Source organism: Alosa sapidissima, chromosome 21, assembly GCF_018492685.1.
Source record: "Alosa sapidissima isolate fAloSap1 chromosome 21, fAloSap1.pri, whole genome shotgun sequence".
Lineage (NCBI taxonomy): Eukaryota > Metazoa > Chordata > Actinopteri > Clupeiformes > Clupeidae > Alosa > Alosa sapidissima.
In genome coordinates this window covers 21,525,692-21,546,173 of record NC_055977.1, presented here as the reverse complement: position 1 = coordinate 21,546,173, position 20,482 = coordinate 21,525,692, and the positions used below count along the sequence as shown (strand labels likewise).

Here is a 20,482-nt window from a genome sequence, read left to right as displayed (position 1 = left end):
TATTGGTTAAATCAGACACTCATGGGTCAAAATAATTGACCGGTGCTCTGGTTTGTGAAAAACTCACTCACAGTCTCTCTCTCTCTCTCTCTCTCTCCCTCTCTCTCTCTCTTTCTCTCAGATCATCAAGGACCGCGTGTTCTCCCACATCTCCAGGAACAAGTTCATGTGGAACTCTCTGCCAGGTGGTCTGCTGGTGCTTCCGGAGTACTCAACCCACCTGGCCCACTACCCATTCTACTACCTGAACCTAGGTAAGCGCCCCTCCCTCCCCGCACTGCCTCGCAGCAGTTTGTCCATCCATCCGTGTCCTTAGTCTTCCTGGAGCTTGTGACTCAGCTGCGGCTCAGGCACTTAGCCCCGCGGGTGACTCATACTGCTGGTGTGTGGGGATAGCGTCTAAGTGATGTGCGCTAATTATGTTGGTGCAAAGTTGCTGTGCCAGGCTGCAGGACGAATTTGTCGAGGCCCCTTCACTTTCTGAAAGGTCACCGCATAAAAAACAAAAAGAAAATTCCTTGTTCTTTTCTTGCCTCTTGACTCACGCGTTGTCTCTTCTTTCTCTCTCCCTCCATCCTTCCTCTTGCTCTCTTGTGTCCTCCTCCCAACCCAACTCCTCCCTGATTTTTCTTTCATTCTTCATCCTTCATTTCACGTATCCCTCCCTCCATCTTCTCTCTCTCTCTCTCTCTGTCTCTCTCTCTCAGGGGTGAGTCCGGGTCAGGAGTTCACTGCTGTCATCCACGCCACCTCCCCGCTGGTCTCTCAGTCCCAGCCCATCATGAAGCTGCTGCAGGTGGTGTCTAAATCCAAATACTGCTCTCAGGTACTCACCGCCAGCACACACACACACACAAATACAGACACAGACACACACACACACACACACACACACACACACACACATACACACACACACACACACACAGCCTCCCTGGTCTCCAGCCTAGTGCATCAAATGACACCCCCCTCCCTCGACCTACGCAATTAGCTCAGTCTAAAGTGGTGTGCTGAGAGAGGGAGGTTAGGAAGAGTTTAACTCAGACACACTGTCTGCAGAGCCAGTTCCAGTTCGTGTCATTTATAGTCTTATCTCTCAAGTGCTTCCTCCCTCACTCCATCTCTCTCTCTCTCTCCATCTCTCTCTCTCTCTCTCATATGCTCTTAGATAATCATTATATGGAACAGCGAGAAGCCACCTCCACATCGAAGCAAATGGCCTCCCATGCCAGTGGCTCTTATCGTCACAGACGGCAGAAGGAAGGTGAGCCTTACAGCTCGGCGGTGGCATCTCTCATCTTGACATTTAAGGCACTTTCAAGTGACGGCCGCAATATTCACTGCAATCTTCTTTTTTCATCCTCCCCATCACCATCAACATTTCTCCATCTGTCTTTATTGCATTCTTTCTTTCTTTCTTTCTTTCCTTCTTTCTCTCTATCTTTATTTCTAACCCCTGCAGACGACTAGCCGCTTCCTGCCCCAAGTTGCCATAGAGACAGAGGCGGTGCTTAGTCTGGATGAAGATACCGTGCTGCTCACAAGCGAGGTCTGACAGTTTAATCTCTCAAATACACACCATTAATTACCTGCAAATTGCCAAATAGGCTACAATTATTATCTGTCAAAACAGCGATGAATTAAAACAAATTACCGTCCTTTCATATGAAATATATTCATTTGATTTATTAGGTAAAACAACTTTCTCATTAAAACTTTTTTTTTTTCAGGTTAACTTCGCCTTCCATGTCTGGCGCAGTTTCCCAGAGAGGATTGTGGGATACCCTCCCAGAAGCCACTTCTGGGATCCAGTGAAGCAGGTGTGGGGCTACACCTCCAAATGGACCAATGAGTATTCCATCGTCCTGACAGGGGCTGCCTTTTACCACAGGTAATGAATGCCCTCATCTCAATGCCCCTTCTGAGTCTCTCCTAACTTACACTGAAGGCTAGAGTTAGACCTCACACATAGTAAGCCACCCACAACAGAAAGCCATTAATGTGATTTAATGTGATTTTCTCAGTGCAGACCTACTCTATAGTAAAGCTATACTTGCTGTACTCTCAATGATGATACATAGTTATTGTAAATTATACTGAAAAGTAAATAAAATATCTTAGACTGGATTATAATCCAGTATGCCAGTTACTTTATAACAGCTTGCTTCATTTTTATCTGCAGGAGTAAAACTCCTATCTGTGCTTCATGGCTATTTGATAGTCAAAAATTGAGCATCAAGCTTCCTCCCACTCTCTCTCTCCAATGCCACATCTCTCTCTCGCTCTCCTTCTATCAGGTATTACAATCACCTGTTCTCCTATTACATGCCTCACTCGCTGCGAGCACTTGTCGACCGCACGTCCAACTGCGAGGACATCCTCATGAACTTCCTGGTCTCATCCGTCACTCACCTACCGCCCATCAAAGTGGCTCAGAGGAAGCAATACAAAGAGCTGCCCAGTCCACAGGTGAGACAGCAGCCAGCATGGAATCGATAACATCTCTCTCCACTGGTTACGTGACTGAACTGGTGTCTGTCTGCTGCAGAGGCAGACCAGCTGGTCCCGTTAGCCCTTGGGTGGGGGAATGCGGCATGACCTGTCACATTTGTATTATATTCTGTCATTCTGTAGACGCATGTATCCAAAGTAATTCACATTGTTGTATAGCACTACAATTAATCCCAAAACACCCATGACACTTATAATGCATTTTTATCTGACCGATATGTTTCTTCTGCCTGGAAATGGCATAAGCACGAGACAAAAGACAACAATGTGCTAGAGGAAAAATGTTTTCTTGATCAAATATTATATTGAATCAAATGTGGCATGTGTATGAGTAATTATGGGTTCAGCTGTACATTTTATCAGTGAGTGTGCTCATGGGGAATCAACATCATTATAATGATACAGGAACACACTTGTCTGTTTTGTTCTATTTCCAGACATGTTTACTGGTATATGTTTATAGTTAGAGCAAGCACTCTTGAGCAACTGGGTTACCATGATGTGTTTGGATTCATCACATTACACTGTATTTTTTTGAGACTTGACACTTGAAGGCCCTCTTCTGATCTCCTTGTTCGCTCCTCTTTCTCTTGGTCTTGGCAGGGAACGAAGATGGCCCCGTGGGCAAACCCCGAGCACTTTACCCAGAGGCAGGAGTGTGTGAACGCGTTCGCCAGCTGGTTCGGTTACATGCCTCTGGTGCACTCCCAGTTCCGCCTGGACCCAGTGCTCTTCAAGGACCACGTGTCCGTCCTGCGCAAGAAGTACAAAGACCTGGAACGTGCCTGAGATGGATGCCTGGACAGACATTGATTGATGAGAGAGAGAGACGGGTAGAGAGACAGACAGATGGGTGGGGTGGACAGACAGGTGGAGAGAGAGACGTGAGAACCCCGAGGCAGGGAAAATAGGTGGTGGAGACGAAGAGTCCTCCTCCGCTGGATCGGGACGAATCAGGGGACCAGAACTGCCTTGGGTGGACCGACAGAACCACCCCCACTGGAGTCTGTGAAGCCTCGGGATTGGAGGAGAGGAGGGGGGCAGGGTCACCCCCTCTTTCTCTGGGGCGGCACATTGGTGCTCCGTCCTTGACGGACAGAAGTGAGGGCTGGAGAATCATGCAGGGCTGTGAATGCCCAGATCAGTCCTGCTGCTACTTTGAACTGAAGGAAAAAAACAAAACAGTGGTATGAAATGAAATGTTCAGACCGACACCAGACGGACTGGTGCAATGAACTCAAAACAACAAAAAAGGAGATGAAAGTGGATTCGCAAAGCGATGGGCGATTTCACCTGCTGTGGTTATAATTGCTAAGACCAATAAAACATTTCCTAAGTGCATCTTTGTCATCCCACCCGAGTTGGTGTCTCTTTACTTTCCATGATTTGATGATTGCAAGGTGCCAAATTACCATCACAAGGTATTCAGAGAAGGAGCAAAACTCAAATGAGTCATTCATAATGTCACCCAAATAATGTACTGATGCAAACACAAAAATCAATAGTGTGAGGAGATAACCATTTGCAGTTTATTTAGTAAAAAAGTAAAAAAAGAAAATGTCATTGTTCAGTGCTTATCATACAAAATGTTTTGTTCTGACTGACTACTCATACAGGATTTGATACTCAAAGTAAACAAAATCATCTGGGAAAAGAAAGTGTCACATGTCTGTAGCACCTTATGCTAGTAATGTAGTCTTATCACACACATTCACGCTCACTCCCACACACACACACAAACAGAAATCTTTTTTAATATTTTACAGGCACCTGAGAAAATAGCTGCCATGTTGAGCATGCAGGAAGACGATTCACGCATTGCCACAAACATCATTTGGATCCAACATCTTCTCTGGGTCATTTAAGGCCTTCACTTCTTTGGAACACATTCTGGTTATGTGATAACTTGATAAACTGAATTATTCTACACATTCAGAGCTTCAATATGACTAGAAGGTGAACCTGTGCAGCCCAAGAGTATGACAAACAAAAAAGATAAAAACAAAACACAGATTACGCATCGCACATATGAATACAGAAACTTAAGTAAAGGAGAAAACCACCTGGAGTGCACTAGATTACAAATTGTAGTGTCCTGCAAGCTGCAGTAGGAGCCAGGCTTTTGAACCGTAGAGTTCTGGGCCACAGACCAACAGAGATGGACTGCCATTAGGTCAGCTGGCGTGTTTGAATAGCATGAAAGGTGGACGGATCATTGGAGCTGGATAGGGTGGACCGGATCAACGGAGCGTTAGCATGGCGTTGACGTCCCACAAGAGATTCCTCAGCTGGTCCATCAGAACCTTCATCTCCTGGTTCTTCTGCTTCACCTTCTGCATATGGTAACAGAACACAGAGTCAAGTATTCCTCACACGAAAGATCACAGATAAAACACATAAAAACTGGCCCAAATTTACATACATGTTCCCCTCTAGTTGAATTTCACTCTGGACATTGAAAGAGTGAAACATAAGTTATATTCAGAGAATGAGTACCAACCTCCAGCATCTCCCGTTTCTCCTGGCTCACTGCTGGACTACAAGGCTCCACGGCCACAGAAGCTATCTCTTCACCAACATATGGCACCAACTGCAATTGGAGGGTTGGGTTATTACAGGAAACATTTTGAAAGCACAGGCAGTTTATTAAAAAACATCAGTATACAATACTGAACGTAAAGATAAATGGTAGCCACATATGTCAGATATCAGTGGATATTGATGGGCAATTCCACGGAAAATGGACTTTGTCACATCCATAACGCCAGTGAAATGCCTTGGCATTTGTATGATGTGAATGAGAACATTCGTTTTTTGTGCATTTTTTCTCATGTACATTCTTCAGCAAAAATAGCAAATGCTCAAATTCCATGTAATCATTCACATCATACCATTACATTTTATTGGAGTTATGGATGTTACAAAAACGTAATTTTCCATGGAATTGCCCTGATAGATTTAAATAAATGAGTGCTGAGGAAGCCACAGATCTGCCTACAATAATGCTAAACCAGTACAGCATAGCAGGGATTACAGTTTGCATTACATCAGACCATGAAGTGTCTTCAACATGCATATTATGTACAAAAATAAGTCGACACTATTACCTGGTCGAGTACTTTTTGTACGTTTTAGTATCTATTCTACTCTTTTCGGTTTATCTCCCCTCTAAGAAAACGAGCTGTTCCCACCTCTCCAGGTGCTTCCTGCAAGTCCGTAGTCATCTCCACGCAGCGCTCATACAGCAGTCGCAGCTTGCGGAACAGCAGGGTAAGCTGTCGCAGGTGTTCCTGCAGTTTGCCAAAACGGTCTTGATAGGCGGCTTGACTTTGAGTGACTCCGTTCGGCAGCTAGGGGGGCAGAGGACGTGGAACGTGCATACAATCAAAGACCTACATGTAGGCTCGTTAGCAAACAACACTGTTGTTATTGTTAACTTACTTGAGTGGCCCTTGCCAGCTGGAAGACCTCCATGGTGCGACTAACAATGTCCTGAACGGTTTCTTGGCCAATTCTACACAAATACACAGGAGATATTTCTCGCAAAGCACCTTGAGGCGGCATAGGGGGCTGTTGACCAGTACCTGAAGCCGGATGCATGTGAGGTTGTTGTTGTTGTTGCTGCTGGGAGGGCATATTGGCCAGAGTAGGGCCCTTCGTGGGCATAGAGGCAGCCATCTGTCGGCAAAAGACGGATAACGTAGCCTGTTTCACAACATTGATATCAGCAGCGCAATCCTTCGTTAAGTGCAGCTAACGTTACACTTCAAGACAACAATGAAACGCGACGTTGTAAAGGTCACGTTAAAGTTAAACGATGAAATGCTATGCTACAGTTTATAGGTATGTATAAAGCTATTGTTTAACGTGGTGGAAATCTAATAGCTAATACATTCTGACTAGTACTATCCCCGTTAATGTTCTCGTCAAGGAACAAGGGCTTTGAAACTCAAACAAGTTATTGGCGTGATATTAGCTAACGCTAATGTTAGCTATCTAAAGTTGAATGAATGAAGTTCGCGTTAATGCAAAAATACAAATTTCAGTAACTCACGTGATCTAACCGGAGTTGGTCTTGTCTTAAAGCCACAATTTAATGTAGCGGGTTTTTAGAAATGTAGGTCCTGTATTAAGACACTACACACAAATTGCCATTATATTACAATCTCATATCTGCTAACACTGTTTTCAAACAGAGGTGAAAGTGTAGTGAGATTCTGGCGTCATTTCCTCTTTCAGCTTAAAGGCGTCTCACTCATACGCTCCACCAGGGGGCGACCCATTCACAGAGTGTTCAGAGACGGTAGAGGCTCTGAGAATGTTGGGTCGCAGTCAGTGTTGCCAATTTAGCGACTTTGTCGCCATATTTAGCGAGATTTCATGCATGTAGCTAGTCTGGCGGGCCATCCTATATCATTGAAATGTGTACAGGCTGAGCAAATTAATTTGCCGCCGCTAGGGTGGGTCTAGATTTCTAGGCTAGCATGTAGCATGACTCTTCTGAGTGAGCAGTGAGTTCTGCTGTGCTGTGAGAGTCTCATGCCTGTTTTGTGAATTACATCGCGTCCGCCCAAAGTGTTGCCCCATGATTAAAAGTCATGACAGGCCTATGAAGTATCAGCTCAGACAACGTTAAGGTGCAGCAACTTCGGGTGAGATTACAACCAGTGTTAATGAGACGAGAGCCATGACGGGGAAACAGGAGCACTGGCCAGCATCCTTCAACAGCCACATTGAACAAAGGAAAGTAGGCTACATCTTTATCACAAGCAAAACAGATAGTTTAAAATCGAGCATGCTAGTTACTAAAACCTATTAATTTAGGTTAGGTTATGTAGCCTCAGTTATCAATGCAGGACAGACTGTTGGCTGGGGGGCAAAATATAGCCATTGTCTTAAGGTTAAATTGTGTGTGGGCCTAGCCTATGGTGAAGTTAATCAGACTTAAAGCAGTGAGAATCAGATGCAGCAGTTGGGAATAGGTTGGAAATGACTGCTTTTCAGCCACTTGATGCTCATTCTGGTGTATAGACTACCATTGTAGAAGACTTTGTCGTAGGCCTATCAATTAATATACAAGTATATTAAATACAATATATTTAAAGGAGAAAATCAAACAGGTGTAAAGAGGAACTAGATGTACCGCAGAGCGGTACAAAATATGACTGCCGCCCAGTCCAGCACATTTTTTCCACAAAAATAAATCACGCTGAAAGGCCTATATGATTCTGTCTCACTAAATTGCATTATCCATACTCAATTCTCACTATCTCCTAGACAACAAGTACCAAAACATGATTAGTTCATAGATTTCACATGTAAAATTCATTTTATACAACCCCACCCCCATCTTGCCTGTTCATAATTCTGAGAAATTCTTGAATTGTGTGCATGTGTGCGTGTACACGTTTATGTTATGTGTGAGTGTGTGCTTGTGTGTTTGCCTGCGTATGTGTGTTTGTGCATGTGCATGCATGCGTACATATGTCTACTGTGTGAGTATGTGTCATACGTATGATTACTGTGAATGTATGTGTGTGCGTGTGTATCTGTTTATGCACATGTGTGCACATGGAATGGGTTAACATGACCCCTGGAGGCAAACATACAAAAAAAATGGTCCTCCTAAACCTTACAGTTCTCGAGATATTCACAGAAAACTGTGTCTGCCCTACCCTCCTTTCGGGGGGTGCAGTCCAGCGGGGGGGCTACAGATCAAAACGAAAAACGATGGTTCCATGCTATCCATATGGGGTTACATGCCCACCAAGTTTCGTCTACCCCGGTCTTTCAGTGTCCCGGGAATCCTTGACGGAAATTTGGACATGCGAAAAAGAAAAAACAAAATCTGACTAAACCTATATGACCGCCGCTTCGCTGCGCGGCGGTCATAATTAAAGGGGCATCATCGTTTTTTTTGGGGGGGGGGTGCACGACGTGCTGATGTAATTGATGTACAAATTATATTGCGTGGCATCATCTAGCGACATTTAGCGACTTTTGGAGCTGGCTTTAGCTACTCCATTTGAAAAAGTTGGCAACACTGTCGCCAACAGATAGACCTGAGAGGACAACAATCCAGGCTCGGGTACTTGCAAGAGGCAATGGTCTTTTGGGCCCCCACCGTCAACTTCAAGGCAGCTCTGCCTGGAAGCCGCTAGGGTTAGGGTTAGGTATGGCAGCACTGCCTTGAAGTCAATGGTGGGGGCCCAAAAGACCATCAAGCGTAAGAAGCAACCTATTACAGGGGCCTCTCTGAAGTCAGGCATAAGTAGCTAAAAAGGAAGCTAGGCACATTTAGCCTACATGTAAGTTAAGATCAATTTAGGGCTGGCATCATATGAATGGAGGAAGAGAAAGAAATATATAAAACCTTTAACCAGGGTCAGGATTTGGAGGGTTAGATTCAGCCAGTTAACATCTAAGTTGGCCATTACCATCTTTAAAGGGACACCAGGCAAGCCTGATGCTTTTTCTCTACGAAACTCCCCCTCGCTCGGTCTGAAGCTCTTTTCCTTTTCTTTGCATCTTCCGTCAAGGGTTTTCGCTGCTTCTTCGCTGGCTCTGCCATTATACACACGTTTGCAACAATCGCTAGCGTTTCGTTAGCCTCCCTCTGTGCTGTGGATGCAGGATGGAAACTGAAACTGCTTCGGTCGCCGGGTATGATGCACTGAACTTGCAAGCGGGATATTCTTCCTACAGGCAGTAGGGGCGGGCGAGAGAGTCTTCATTCGCCCTGTAATGAGTCATTTAACCATATACCGACTTACGAAGATGAGTAATTAACACGAAAACGTTGCCTGGTGTCCCTTTAAAAAGGGCGACTGACTGTTCACTTCTGACCATATTTTCACTAACGTGCCATAGTATCTCACAGGTGCTCTGAAGTTCACCTATAAAAGGACTCAAAGCTGCCATCTTTGCCCATATAAGGAAATCCGATTACCATCTTTGCCTATAAGGAGATCCGGATCTCCATAAATGGGCAAAGATGGCAACTTTGGGTCCCTTTTGTAGGCAAAGATGGTACCCCCTCTGCTGCACGTCAGGGAATTCTTTAACTCCGTTTGTCCATTAATTCAGTATAACGGGAAAACTCGGCGGCCGTTATCCCTTACTTAATAGCCACCCCACCAGCCAATCAGAAAAGAGTTTTTCTTCTCTCTGGGTCATAAGTACTCTTAAACTTAAACATAAAATACAACTGCAACAATTCTGAAAGAATTCGGTCACGTCTAATCTATAGATACAATGTACCTATGTCTATCTATACTGTACATGCAAGGGGCACTGAACTCTCTAACCTTGGAGACATCATTTACAGCTGAAGAAGCTATCAGGCTCTTTCCTATCCACTCATTACCCATGCAAAACCTCTCCTGAGCTCTTCAAAGCTGCATTTGCATTGGGACAGTAGTTCATCCCACACATTGCCAGTGCTGCACCTTTGTGATTCATAAGCATCAGATAAGGCTTTTGCAGCTTTAAATGAAATTACATGTAAAACAAAATGAATTGATTTGTGTCATCATCCAGAGGGAATACTTCTAGAAGGCGTGTTTTAAAATAGCATTTAAGTGCAGCTAGTGCAATGAGAATTAGGGGAGGCAGGGATTAAATACACCTACAGTATAACGTTGCAAGTTTTTACAACCATTTCCCAGGTGAGTCAGTTGTGAATGATTGAAAAAGATAGTTCTAGATACTGTAGCTATGAAGTTGATGCCATGAGGTCACCCTTCTTTTCAGAGGATGCCCTGCTAAAGCAGTGAGGGATCATCTGATTTGATGGACATGCTGTGCCTATGTGGAAAAAAATGGATGATAACTTTCCTGCCGCACCTGTCCTAGGTTGTAGTAACTCTAAAGCTGCTCAAATGAACTGATCCATCTGAATTTATTCTAATTGATTTTACAGTATGTTAATTACTTTAGTCTGAATGTAATTGATAGATTCTCTATATATGTCACCATCAGTAAATGCTGGAAATGGCTATTAGGTAGTGGATTTTGGATTTTGGGCATTCAAGTACCTTTTTCAGTCACCAAGCCGAATTTTACACTAACATATTCATAGAGTGGACAATGTCAAGCTCAATTCCATGCAGTCATACTCTCACAGTACCCTACAGTAGGCATTAAGGCATTAGCTACTGAGCCAGCCAGTGGCTTATCTCTGCAATAAAAGTGTTCTGTTCCAGGAACTATGCAGGGTGATAAAACATCAGATAAGTCACCTCTCACAAAGCTTCCATTTCATCCACGTGCGTATCTGTTCTGGAGCCAGGACAATGTGTTACAGGGAAAAAAAGGAGAGAAATCCATTGATTTCAATTTCAATGAGCTTTATTGGCATGACTGTAAGTGTTACAATGTTACCAAAGCAGTAGTTACATCACAAAATTAGCAAATAATAGTAATAATAATAATAATTGACATGGACTATGGAGAATAATACAAATAATAGAACATTAGAGCACACACACACACTCACACACCCACATATACACACACCCACTCACGCCGCACACTCCACCCCCTCCCCCAAACATACACACACTAGCACAATGGTAAAAGAAAAAAAAAGAAGGAAAGAAAGGAAAGATAAATATACATGTTTGCTTGCCTAGTGGCTGTCTCGTGCTTTATGGCATTCTGTGACAGCCACATCCATCATATCCATCATATTCATATTTTGCATTAGTATAGAATGCTGACAATTTTCTGTTTGTTATTTAAGCAACATGGTACGAATGAGAGTAGGTAGCACATACCACCACAATCTCGAGTGCCATATTGCTTTTATACTAATTGACACTAAATAGTGTTTTCTATTGTTTATTTTGATTTTTGTTCATTCATCCTTCACCTACAAAATCGCCCTGGCGTCTCCCATTGCCAAGTAACTACTTCTAAGTCTATCCGTCTCATATCAAATTGAACATTCACGCTACTCTCTACACTGTTTTCACTGTTTTACATGTTATGAAATCGTTGCTCTCTCGCTTCGAATTAATGGTATGTTCACGTTAGACAATTCAATGCAAAATGTGGAGTGATTGCTTCAATGTGCCCCATTGGGGAGATATCGGCACTCATGATGACTCATGGAATGCCTATGGTCCAATCAGAAATGAATAAATAATTCGACTGGACCTAACTGTTGTGTAATGACTCAGAAGATACGTGAGACTGTGAGAACTTGTATTGCTGGCTAGGAGAAAATGTATTGCTGGCTAGGAGATTCAACACACACCAGATATTATCCACAAAAGTGAGGGGGAGAGAGATGGATGGATGGATGAATATCTGGGAGAAAATCTGCCATCAGACATTTTTTACAGTGTACATTAACGAGCTGAAAGAGAACATAATTTTAATAACGAATAAAGCTGTTCATGAAGTTTACTACCACTGGAAAGTTTTGCATGTCGGCAAAAGACTGGAACATATCCTCTGAATTTCCATAGTCAGGAGTAGAGACAAACACCTCAGAGGAATACAGGCCTCTCGGCATATAGTACTGTACAATAATGTAATGGAATGTACCGATCTGAAAGATTTCACAAAAGTGAAGTGAAATATTTTGAAGGGTTAGCAGACCTTTTAATGTAAATAACACGATCAATATTTGCTGTTAAAATGTATGATCATATTCATTCCACTACGCGGGAATCCTTATCTAATCTCAATACGCATATAAAGTCTGTCCATTTTACTGCCAGTTCCATATACATGTCGATTTCCTGGTTTAACAGTAAACGCTTGGCTCCAAGTCTTGGGTAGGATGACCTGGGTTTTCCCATACCATCCACTGACCCAATCCACCAATGCATGGACACACTTATAAACAATCAGACATCCCACCTGTTCACCTCTTAAGATGCACAAAGTAGCTGGATAAACTGTGCACCCTCAAGGCAAAGGTGAACCTTTAAGGACAAAAAAAAGAGTAAAAGTATAATCAGTTCACACATCCTCTCAAATAGAGCTGACGTCAATCAGTGACAAATGAAGGCAATGTCATTAAAACATACTGTATATTGTTCAAGTTCAACTTTAAGTAGTTTATTGTCGTGTAATTTGTGCTCAAGAGCCAGCTCAACTGTAAAGAATAAATTAAAAGTAGTAATTGAAAAGGTATATTGTGTGTGTGTAAGGGAGGATATGGTGTGTGTATATGGGTGGGTGGGTGTGATGGGGGTGGTAATGGGGTGTGTGCAAGGCGGGGTGATGAAATGTGTGGGGGGGGGGGGGGGTGTAAGGGCCCGTCCACACGGAGACGCTTTTTGGGTTAAACACAGAGGTTTTGCTTCGTCTTTGCCGAGCGTCCAAACGAATCCTGTAAACGCACTGCCCGAAACCGCACTTTTTTGAAACCTGGTCCCAGAGTGGAAAAATCTGAAACCGTAGCCCTCTTTTGAATTCGTTTGGACAGTGAAACCGCACATCCTACTTGCGTATCGATGATGTCATCGCCACACCTCAGCTGCCCTGGACTTGACACTTATAGTATTGCCTAACAATACTAGTTTTCATACATGACATTACCGCAGCGCCGATAGCTTATGACTTGGTGGACTGAACACTGTTTTTGCCGGTGTTTTTTTATGCATTCTAGCTACTGTCAGTGACGCGAGAGAACTTAAGTTATTAGGGAAGTGCGGTGTAAGTTTACATTAATTTGTGCGTAGTGCCAATGTCATTCATTTATTTAACATGTCTTACAACATAAATAAATGCATTCATAGTGAAGTCAGATATGAGCATACAAAGACGCTTAGAACTCATGTTAAGCCTATAGATGCGCACTAAATGCGAATGCACGATTTGATGCAAGCAAATGTATTGACTGTTACTAACAAAGGTATTATAGCAATATTATAAATGTGGCGACGGAATAGCCTAGCCTTTGCACTTGCGGTGATAACCAAAACTAATGTGAATCGCGGACTATCCTACAACCAAAGAAAGTAAAGGATATTATTTTTACCTGCATTATCCAAATAAAGGACGGGACTGCACCCTTCACAAACCGTAAAAATTAAGTTTATTAGTTTTACAGTTGACTACAGTTGACAGTTCACTATAAGTCCACACAAACAATTCTGGTTTCTTTGCACTAGCCAGTTTTGTCGTAGCCTACTCTGTCTGTTGTATGGCCTACACAGCGCGCTTTGGTCAATTTCTGTAACAAACAGTGCCACCTATAGGCCTGGGATATGAAGTAACGTGTTGAGATAGATCCGTTTGGACGCAAATATGGTTGATACGGTTCCAGGGAAGACGGAGGGGGGGGGGTGTACCTGTGTGTGTGTGTGTGTGTGGGGAGGGAATATTGTTCTGTGTTTGGCTAGGGGGATGATGAAATGGTTTGTGTGTGTATGGGGGGGGGGGGGGGGGGGGGTTGGTGTGTTTGGGTTGGGTTGTATTGATAATCAATCCAAACTGAAGTGAGACCCTCATCAGCATCCCAACTCTTTACTAGCCCTTCTTCCTCTCTCTCTTATTTCTTTGTTTTTCACTTTTTGCCTAAGGCTTAATCCCCACAGTTCCTAGCATTTGCTTAGGACCTCTATCTTTCTCCATATCTGCCGTGCTTTTTAAATGGGCCCGTAGTGTGTACTGAGCGCTAATGGTGAAAGCTGGCTAGGCTCCAGGGTAGTGTGATAATTACAAGTTAGATATGCCCCCATCTGTGTGTGTGTGTGTGTGTGTGTGTGTGACAGCATGACTTTTGGGGAGCCGGTATAAAAAGCAAAGGAGAAGGCCGGGCCCGGCACAGAGAGAGGCAAAGCTAGAAAGAAAGGGTGATGAACAAATGACAGAAACCTAGACACAACAGACCCAAGGAGAACGGAAAACAAGAGGGGTGGGGAAAACAACAAAATAAGAACAACAACAACTAATCATATAGCAGATTAAAAAAGAAAACAAAAAAAGGACAAAACGGCAAAAACAAGTGGGAAAAAAACTTTGTGAGACCTTTGCAGAAGAGTCATCAGGTGAAAGCATGGGATACTTGGCTCTCTACACCTGTCTGCTCCTTTTCGTCATAGAGGTAGGTTGACTGCACTGCATGCAGCATATCACAACAGGCTTTTAAAAGAGGGATGGGGAGCATTCGAGAGCAGCTATCTGTGCTTTCAAAACAGAGTGAAATATTTAAACACCCGGTGATAATGGATGCTCACCGTCAAGGGGATTCCATTTTAAAGGGGTAAAAACTGTTTTATTCATTGAAATTGTCAATTTAGAATCTAAACTGCTGTATAGTGACAAACGACCACCAGAATGGTAAATTATTTGAAAAGAGCATCCATATTGTCATAGTGCTGCAGGTCAGGACATCACAAAATCAAATATAAAGACATTTATTTCTTCGTGCAGTGCTTTCCAACCACCTGTTGTGTGGCAGAACCCCTGCCAAGATTTCACTGGCTGTGGTTCAGGGAATGTTAACCCTTCAATCATGGCTGAACCTTTTCCAAGGCTTTATAACTGACAACATTGCATGCCATTTCAGCTAATAGAGATTGTTTGACATGCCTGGACAATTTGTCTTCAACAGCATCGGTTGTCATGCACACACTTTACAATTTCTGTTGGTAGGGCAAAAGTGCAATGACATTTTTGTAATAGGTTTTGTAACTAACTTATAGATTGCCAATAAATGTTTTGGATCAAATACACCTCATGACCCATTGAAAGACAGCATACTGGTCACTGTCAACACTGTCATTTTTTAAAGTGAAACATGAAGTGGAACTTCTTAAAGGTGCGATTTGTAGGATTGTTACCGAACGTTCTGCAGGCCAAAATCAAAACACTGGTGAACGTTCTCAAGACTACCAGACGCGATCCTCTTCTGGGTTGCCAGATGTAATGAAGACTTAGCTAACGTTAGTTGACCTGCAGCTGCTTTAACGTTTCTCCAACCATGACCCAGCTACACATTACGGAAACAGTGAAAACAAAAAATACCTCTCTAACCAACGTAACATATTTAGCTGAAGTTAGCGATGCAGATGAAGTTTAGCCTAGGCTACCTGTTGTGAAGAAATATGGCCAGCTCTGCGTCACACTTGATATTCTTCGTTTGACGAAGACGTCACCATCTCAGGAAGCTCCTCCGATGTCCACTTAATTTGTTTATTGTTTTAATTTAGGAAATTTGCCTGCCTCTCGTAGGCATTCATGACTACAACTGACAGCTGTTGACAGTTGGCCTTTGCTAATTTGGCAACCCAAATAGGAGGACGCGCTAGCCCATTATTAATACGCTATTCTAGAATTAATCGTTCAAAACATAAACGAAAATTCTAAGACATTCCGCCCCGTAACTCATTTTTTTTCATGGGTTTTACGGGGTTTTACAGGTTAGAGTAATGTTGTCAAATAAGCCATTACTTCAATTCATCGTGTTTCCTTACTCTCTGACAACATATGGTGATCATTTTTGGAATGGTTACAGTTTATTTTCCATTATTTCCTACATACTGGACCTTTAAAATGGAGTGTGCTCAAAAGCAATTTACACACAACGAGGTGTGTAAATGTCAAGGGTTTAAGCACCAAGCCAATCTTTTAAATAGAGAGCAAATTAAGCAATTAAGTCAAGACTTACGATTTAAAAGTCTATCTCCCCAATGAACTTGGGTGGGCAGATCACAGACAGAGATGAAAACCAGGTGGACGGAGTGAACACTTACATAACCCTGGAGCTGTTGGGTACCCACTCCAGGATATGCAAAGCTGAGCTCTGCTGCCGGTAGCCAAATAAGCCTGGGTGACCTTTCACAATCTTTCCAAAGCAACTATGACTTAGGGCAGAAAAACTGTGAGGGTGGCATGGAAAGACATAAGGTCACATCTGCTTGGGTTATGCTGCGATACCAGTTTAGCTCCAACTCCGATTAGTCTGTTAATGACTCAGAGTCAATTCCTATCACAAATTTTATATAATGGTTCCACATTGAGGCTTTTGTGAAGTAATAATATAAATTAGTGTGAACAAATTCATAATCCTTTAGTGATGCTAAAGTACAGATGCAGGACTTATTCTGTCCAGTTTCTGTAGGTACCCATTTGTCTTGTAATGTAGTTAGAGACAGTATCTAAACTGTTAGGAGTGGCATTCTTCTCCTTGGATTTTAAGTTCATTTTATGTTTTTGTGATTTGTATTATCAATCTTGTGCTCTGGAGGATGTAGTTTGTGTCTTCTAAAATGCTGATGTTCTGAATAATAAGGAATTGAAGACTGAGTGATTGCTCGAGTGACCAGGGTCACCTGGCCCTGGAGATAATCCTGGCACCTATGAATGTTACAGTACATACACTGTTGTAAAGGGACTCTGAAGAGGCATGCCTGTGAAACACATTTCAATAAAAAAAGTCACTTAAAGCAACACCAAATACTTTTTTGTACCTTAAAATAATGTTTCCAAAATCGTTTCAGTGGTTCATCAACTCGTAACAGGGTGAACGGCACTTCTGCATTCGCTTTGCGACCCTCTATTGGCTATAACCGCACTATGCAAGTTTGACAGATCGGGTAGCGGATCTGTAGTTCGATGGAATGAGACATAGGAAACTACAAATTTGACTTGCTTCTGATGTCGCAATACATCATACTTTCATAAAATCATGCAACATACTCTACCTTGTCTGTGGACATTGTTATTCCCAAAGCCGGTGCTGGATGAACAAATAGTGCTTTGGTGTTGCTTTAAAGGTACACTATGCAAGATTTTCATCTTATAACCTTTACGAAGCCAATTTGATGGTAAACAAACTTGAAATAGGGGAATCGTTTAGCATAGCCAGCATAGCCGTAGCGAGTCGCTAATGAGAGAACCAGCCATGCAACTTCAGGAATAGTCGACCTGAAGACATCTCGCGAGAATTGTGAAACATTAGGCTACCTTGTCAGTAGATATAGGTCTTTGGAGATAGTTTTTACCTGTTGTTAATCCTTCGCCTCCACAACAAAAGCACTTCCATTGTGTACAAGGGGAACAAGCCACGAGAAGTAGGCAACCGCAGAGTAAACTATAAATATATTGCGACTCTAGGGGGAACTCTACAGTCGGCAAAAATACCTGAAACTGCATAGTGCACCTTTAATGCAGAGTGCAGTGGTTTATCCTTGATCTAATTTCTATACTTTTTTTCCTTGCAGTGCGCACTCAGTGATGTTACGCCCACAATTTTGTCTGTGAGTGGCAACACAACCGACACAAATTCCAGCCTGCCAACAGCGGGCGTGAACATGAGCACCCAGTACGTCAGTAACTCAGGCGATGGCTCCAACAACACGACCACAGTGCACGAAACTGGAACAGTGACAACCACAGCTCAAGTAAACACGACGACCTGCCCGACCAACAATGCTGGCCCTGGCATTCCTGGAGCGACCAGTAGAAGCACCACTGCAACCACCCAGCCAATGTCAAGAAATACCACCCATTCCACCAACATGACCTCAGTTTCAACCAACCACAGCAGCACCTACAAGCCTGGAATAGAAAAGCCCTTACATAGTGGAACTGCAGCCTGGCTGGGTTTCCTCAACACAGTCCTTGGGGCTGTCCTTTTTGTGTTGCTTTGCAATCAGTAGCTCACCTCAGTGGCGTGGTCAATGTAGGCCACCTAAGACTAACTGACACACTGCCACCCACTGTCTGTCTTACACCCTGATCAACCTGCAGTGTCTTTCGGTGGAAATTAAACTCCATAATAAACCGACTCTTGCTTATATACATTAAAGGTGCAATACGCGATTCTATTCCCATGCGATCTTGTGTCAGATTTACTCATGCAAGTCCAGAGGGGAATTTCACAAAAGCAGAATTAAGATATCCAAGATAAGAGATAAAAGGAGGACCATGAACACTAAGCCACGATGAGTAGGAGCGACTAGGTCAAGCCAGGTGTAAGTAATTCAGGATATGTGCGCATTCTCATCTTTCCTCCAAAGACCTCATGGTAGGAATAAAAAAGATGCAGAAAATAGTCATTCACACCAAGTGAACCACAGCTTTTGATATAGACTGGCAAGGCAAGGCAATTTTATTCATATAGCGCATAGGGTGATTTCCCATTCGCCATAGGGTGATTTCCACCCGAGTGCACTCCATAACCGAGGGGGAGTAAGCAGGGACTAGTTTCGGAAAGGCCCCATGGTGTTTTGCAAATATTACTCATACATGGAACCAAGTTCTTAAAAAAAAACACACATTGAGGTCTGATCCAAGTGACAGCTGGCTGAACCAAAAAGACAACATAGTTAACATTAGAAACATTAGCCTGGTCATGACCAGTCTGCACAAAATAGTCAAGTCCAAATTCAGCCAGGATAACAAAAAAATCCCAGCTTAATCCATTATCTAGGTTTTGTGAAATACCCCTCTGGCTCTGTAATTAGGAAACAGAGAGGCTTGAACCAACCCAGACACAATCCCAGCCAATTAACATGGAGCAGCATGGAAAGAAGCGCTGTAGTTTCGATTGGCTTCTGATCTAGAATTTCAACAATAGAACAATGATACACAAAATTGAATCGCAGACTGCATCTTTAACCAAGATGTCTAGCAAAACTGTTGCTTTTTATTCTGATTGATTTTGATAAATGAAAATCACATATCAGAATGTCTATGCATTTTACACAAAGGAAGGTTTGCCAGAAGGACAGATGGACAATGAAGTGATCCAACAGATTACTGAGTTTTCACTTCCAAAGGATGTCTCCACACAGTAATTTGGAATAATGAATATGCCACATGTTGACAAAACTGTTAAAGATTTCCTCAAAATATTGTGCGTTGCTTTATTGAATAAAATTAAACCTTTAGTAAGAGATTGGAAAATAATACATGTGTTCTGGGTGCCTTCAGTGGTAGAGAAAAGGTCTTGGAATCTTCAGGTTTGGAATCTACTTTTGTCAGTTTTTGTTTACTGATACGATATATGATCAGATCATACCCTAGTCATTCTAAAGTTCTGTGACCCATGGTTTTGATCTGTGAAGATATGAAACATTTGGTATAACTTAGTTATTACCTGTACATTTATTCACAGTTTTATTTGAAATTGCCTGGCGCAGTCATGCCCAGTCAGTGCACATGCCCAATATTTAACTTTTATTCCACTGCTGTGCTTAATGTGGAAGAACTTTATGGGATTTGTTTTTAGTTTCAGTAAGAAATTTTAATGCAAATTTCAAAAATGGCCAAATTGTCAATTAATGTTAACTGACACTGCATCCAGAAACACCCAATATTTGGGGGGCAGCCGTGCCTACTGGTTAGCACTTCGGACCTGTAACCGGAGGGTTGCCGGTTCGAACCCCGACCAGTAGGCACAGCTGAAGTGCCCTTGAGCAAGGCACCTAACCCCTCACTGCTCCCCGAGCGCCGCTGTTGATGCAGGCAGCTCACTGCGCCGGGATTAGTGTGTGCTTCACCGCACTGTGTGTACACTGTGTGCTGTGTCTGTTTCACTAATTCACGGATTGGGATAAATGCAGAGACCAAATTTCCCTCACGGGATCAAAAGAGTATACTATACTATTACATAGGCCTAAATGCAAATCAAATGACAACTACACATGTGCAAAAATGACCATAATCAGCAATCATGTCAGAGGATTATTTGTTTCTAGAAAATGCTTCTTATTTTGATGTATTTAAATACTCCTTGCTGGCAATTACAGTGTTGACCATGGTTATCTTTGTGTGCAAATGACAAGGTGTTCCTGATGAACAAACATTCAATGCACTGTGTGCATAGCCAAACCTCTCAGTAAATGGCCTACAGTGATAGTACCCTGATACTTTCACATTTTTTACTTACTGATGCTAATTTCTTCTACTTAGTGCCTCCATTTAAACATTAAATGATTGTTATTAATGTTATTACCATAGCTGGACGTACTTGATCCCATATTTACACTTACATCTTAAAAAC

At 42.7% G+C, this 20,482-nt stretch overlaps 3 protein-coding genes across 4 annotated transcripts in view; 2 read left to right on the top strand and 1 right to left on the bottom strand.

Moving 5' to 3' along the window:
• LOC121695828 (exostosin-1c) overlaps positions 1-3,866 on the top strand; it is a 42,676-nt gene extending 38,810 nt beyond the window's left edge. Inside the window, exons 5-11 of the mRNA XM_042076965.1 lie at positions 122-254; positions 708-826; positions 1,169-1,264; positions 1,463-1,549; positions 1,731-1,891; positions 2,298-2,469; positions 3,115-3,866. Coding sequence (XP_041932899.1) covers positions 122-254; positions 708-826; positions 1,169-1,264; positions 1,463-1,549; positions 1,731-1,891; positions 2,298-2,469; positions 3,115-3,300 — 954 coding nt within the window. The 3' untranslated portion in view covers positions 3,301-3,866. The remainder of the gene's footprint in view (positions 1-121; positions 255-707; positions 827-1,168; positions 1,265-1,462; positions 1,550-1,730; positions 1,892-2,297; positions 2,470-3,114) is intronic.
• A 152-nt stretch (positions 3,867-4,018) lies between these two features.
• Positions 4,019-6,735, bottom strand: zgc:114119 (uncharacterized protein LOC619273 homolog). The gene is made up of 5 exons (XM_042077324.1): positions 6,566-6,735; positions 5,953-6,189; positions 5,703-5,861; positions 5,012-5,101; positions 4,019-4,844 (listed from the first exon to the last, which is right to left on the bottom strand). Exons 2-5 carry the CDS (start codon positions 6,187-6,189, stop codon positions 4,752-4,754), a joined length of 579 nt encoding a protein of 192 aa, XP_041933258.1. The 5' UTR covers positions 6,566-6,735; the 3' UTR covers positions 4,019-4,751.
• On the top strand, positions 6,131-19,373 carry LOC121696027 (cell wall protein DAN4-like). Of its 2 annotated transcripts, none has more exons than XR_006026221.1 (2): positions 6,131-6,354; positions 17,697-19,373. XR_006026221.1 is itself a non-coding variant. In XM_042077325.1 (2 exons), the coding sequence occupies exons 1-2, from the start codon at positions 14,528-14,530 to the stop codon at positions 18,132-18,134; spliced, it is 486 nt and encodes a 161-aa protein (XP_041933259.1). In that variant the 5' UTR covers positions 13,931-14,527; the 3' UTR covers positions 18,135-19,373. The 2 variants fall into 2 exon arrangements, 1 of the variants encoding a protein (XP_041933259.1); XM_042077325.1 differs by lacking the exon at positions 6,131-6,354 and adding an exon at positions 13,931-14,575.
• Positions 19,374-20,482: the final 1,109 nt, after the last annotated feature.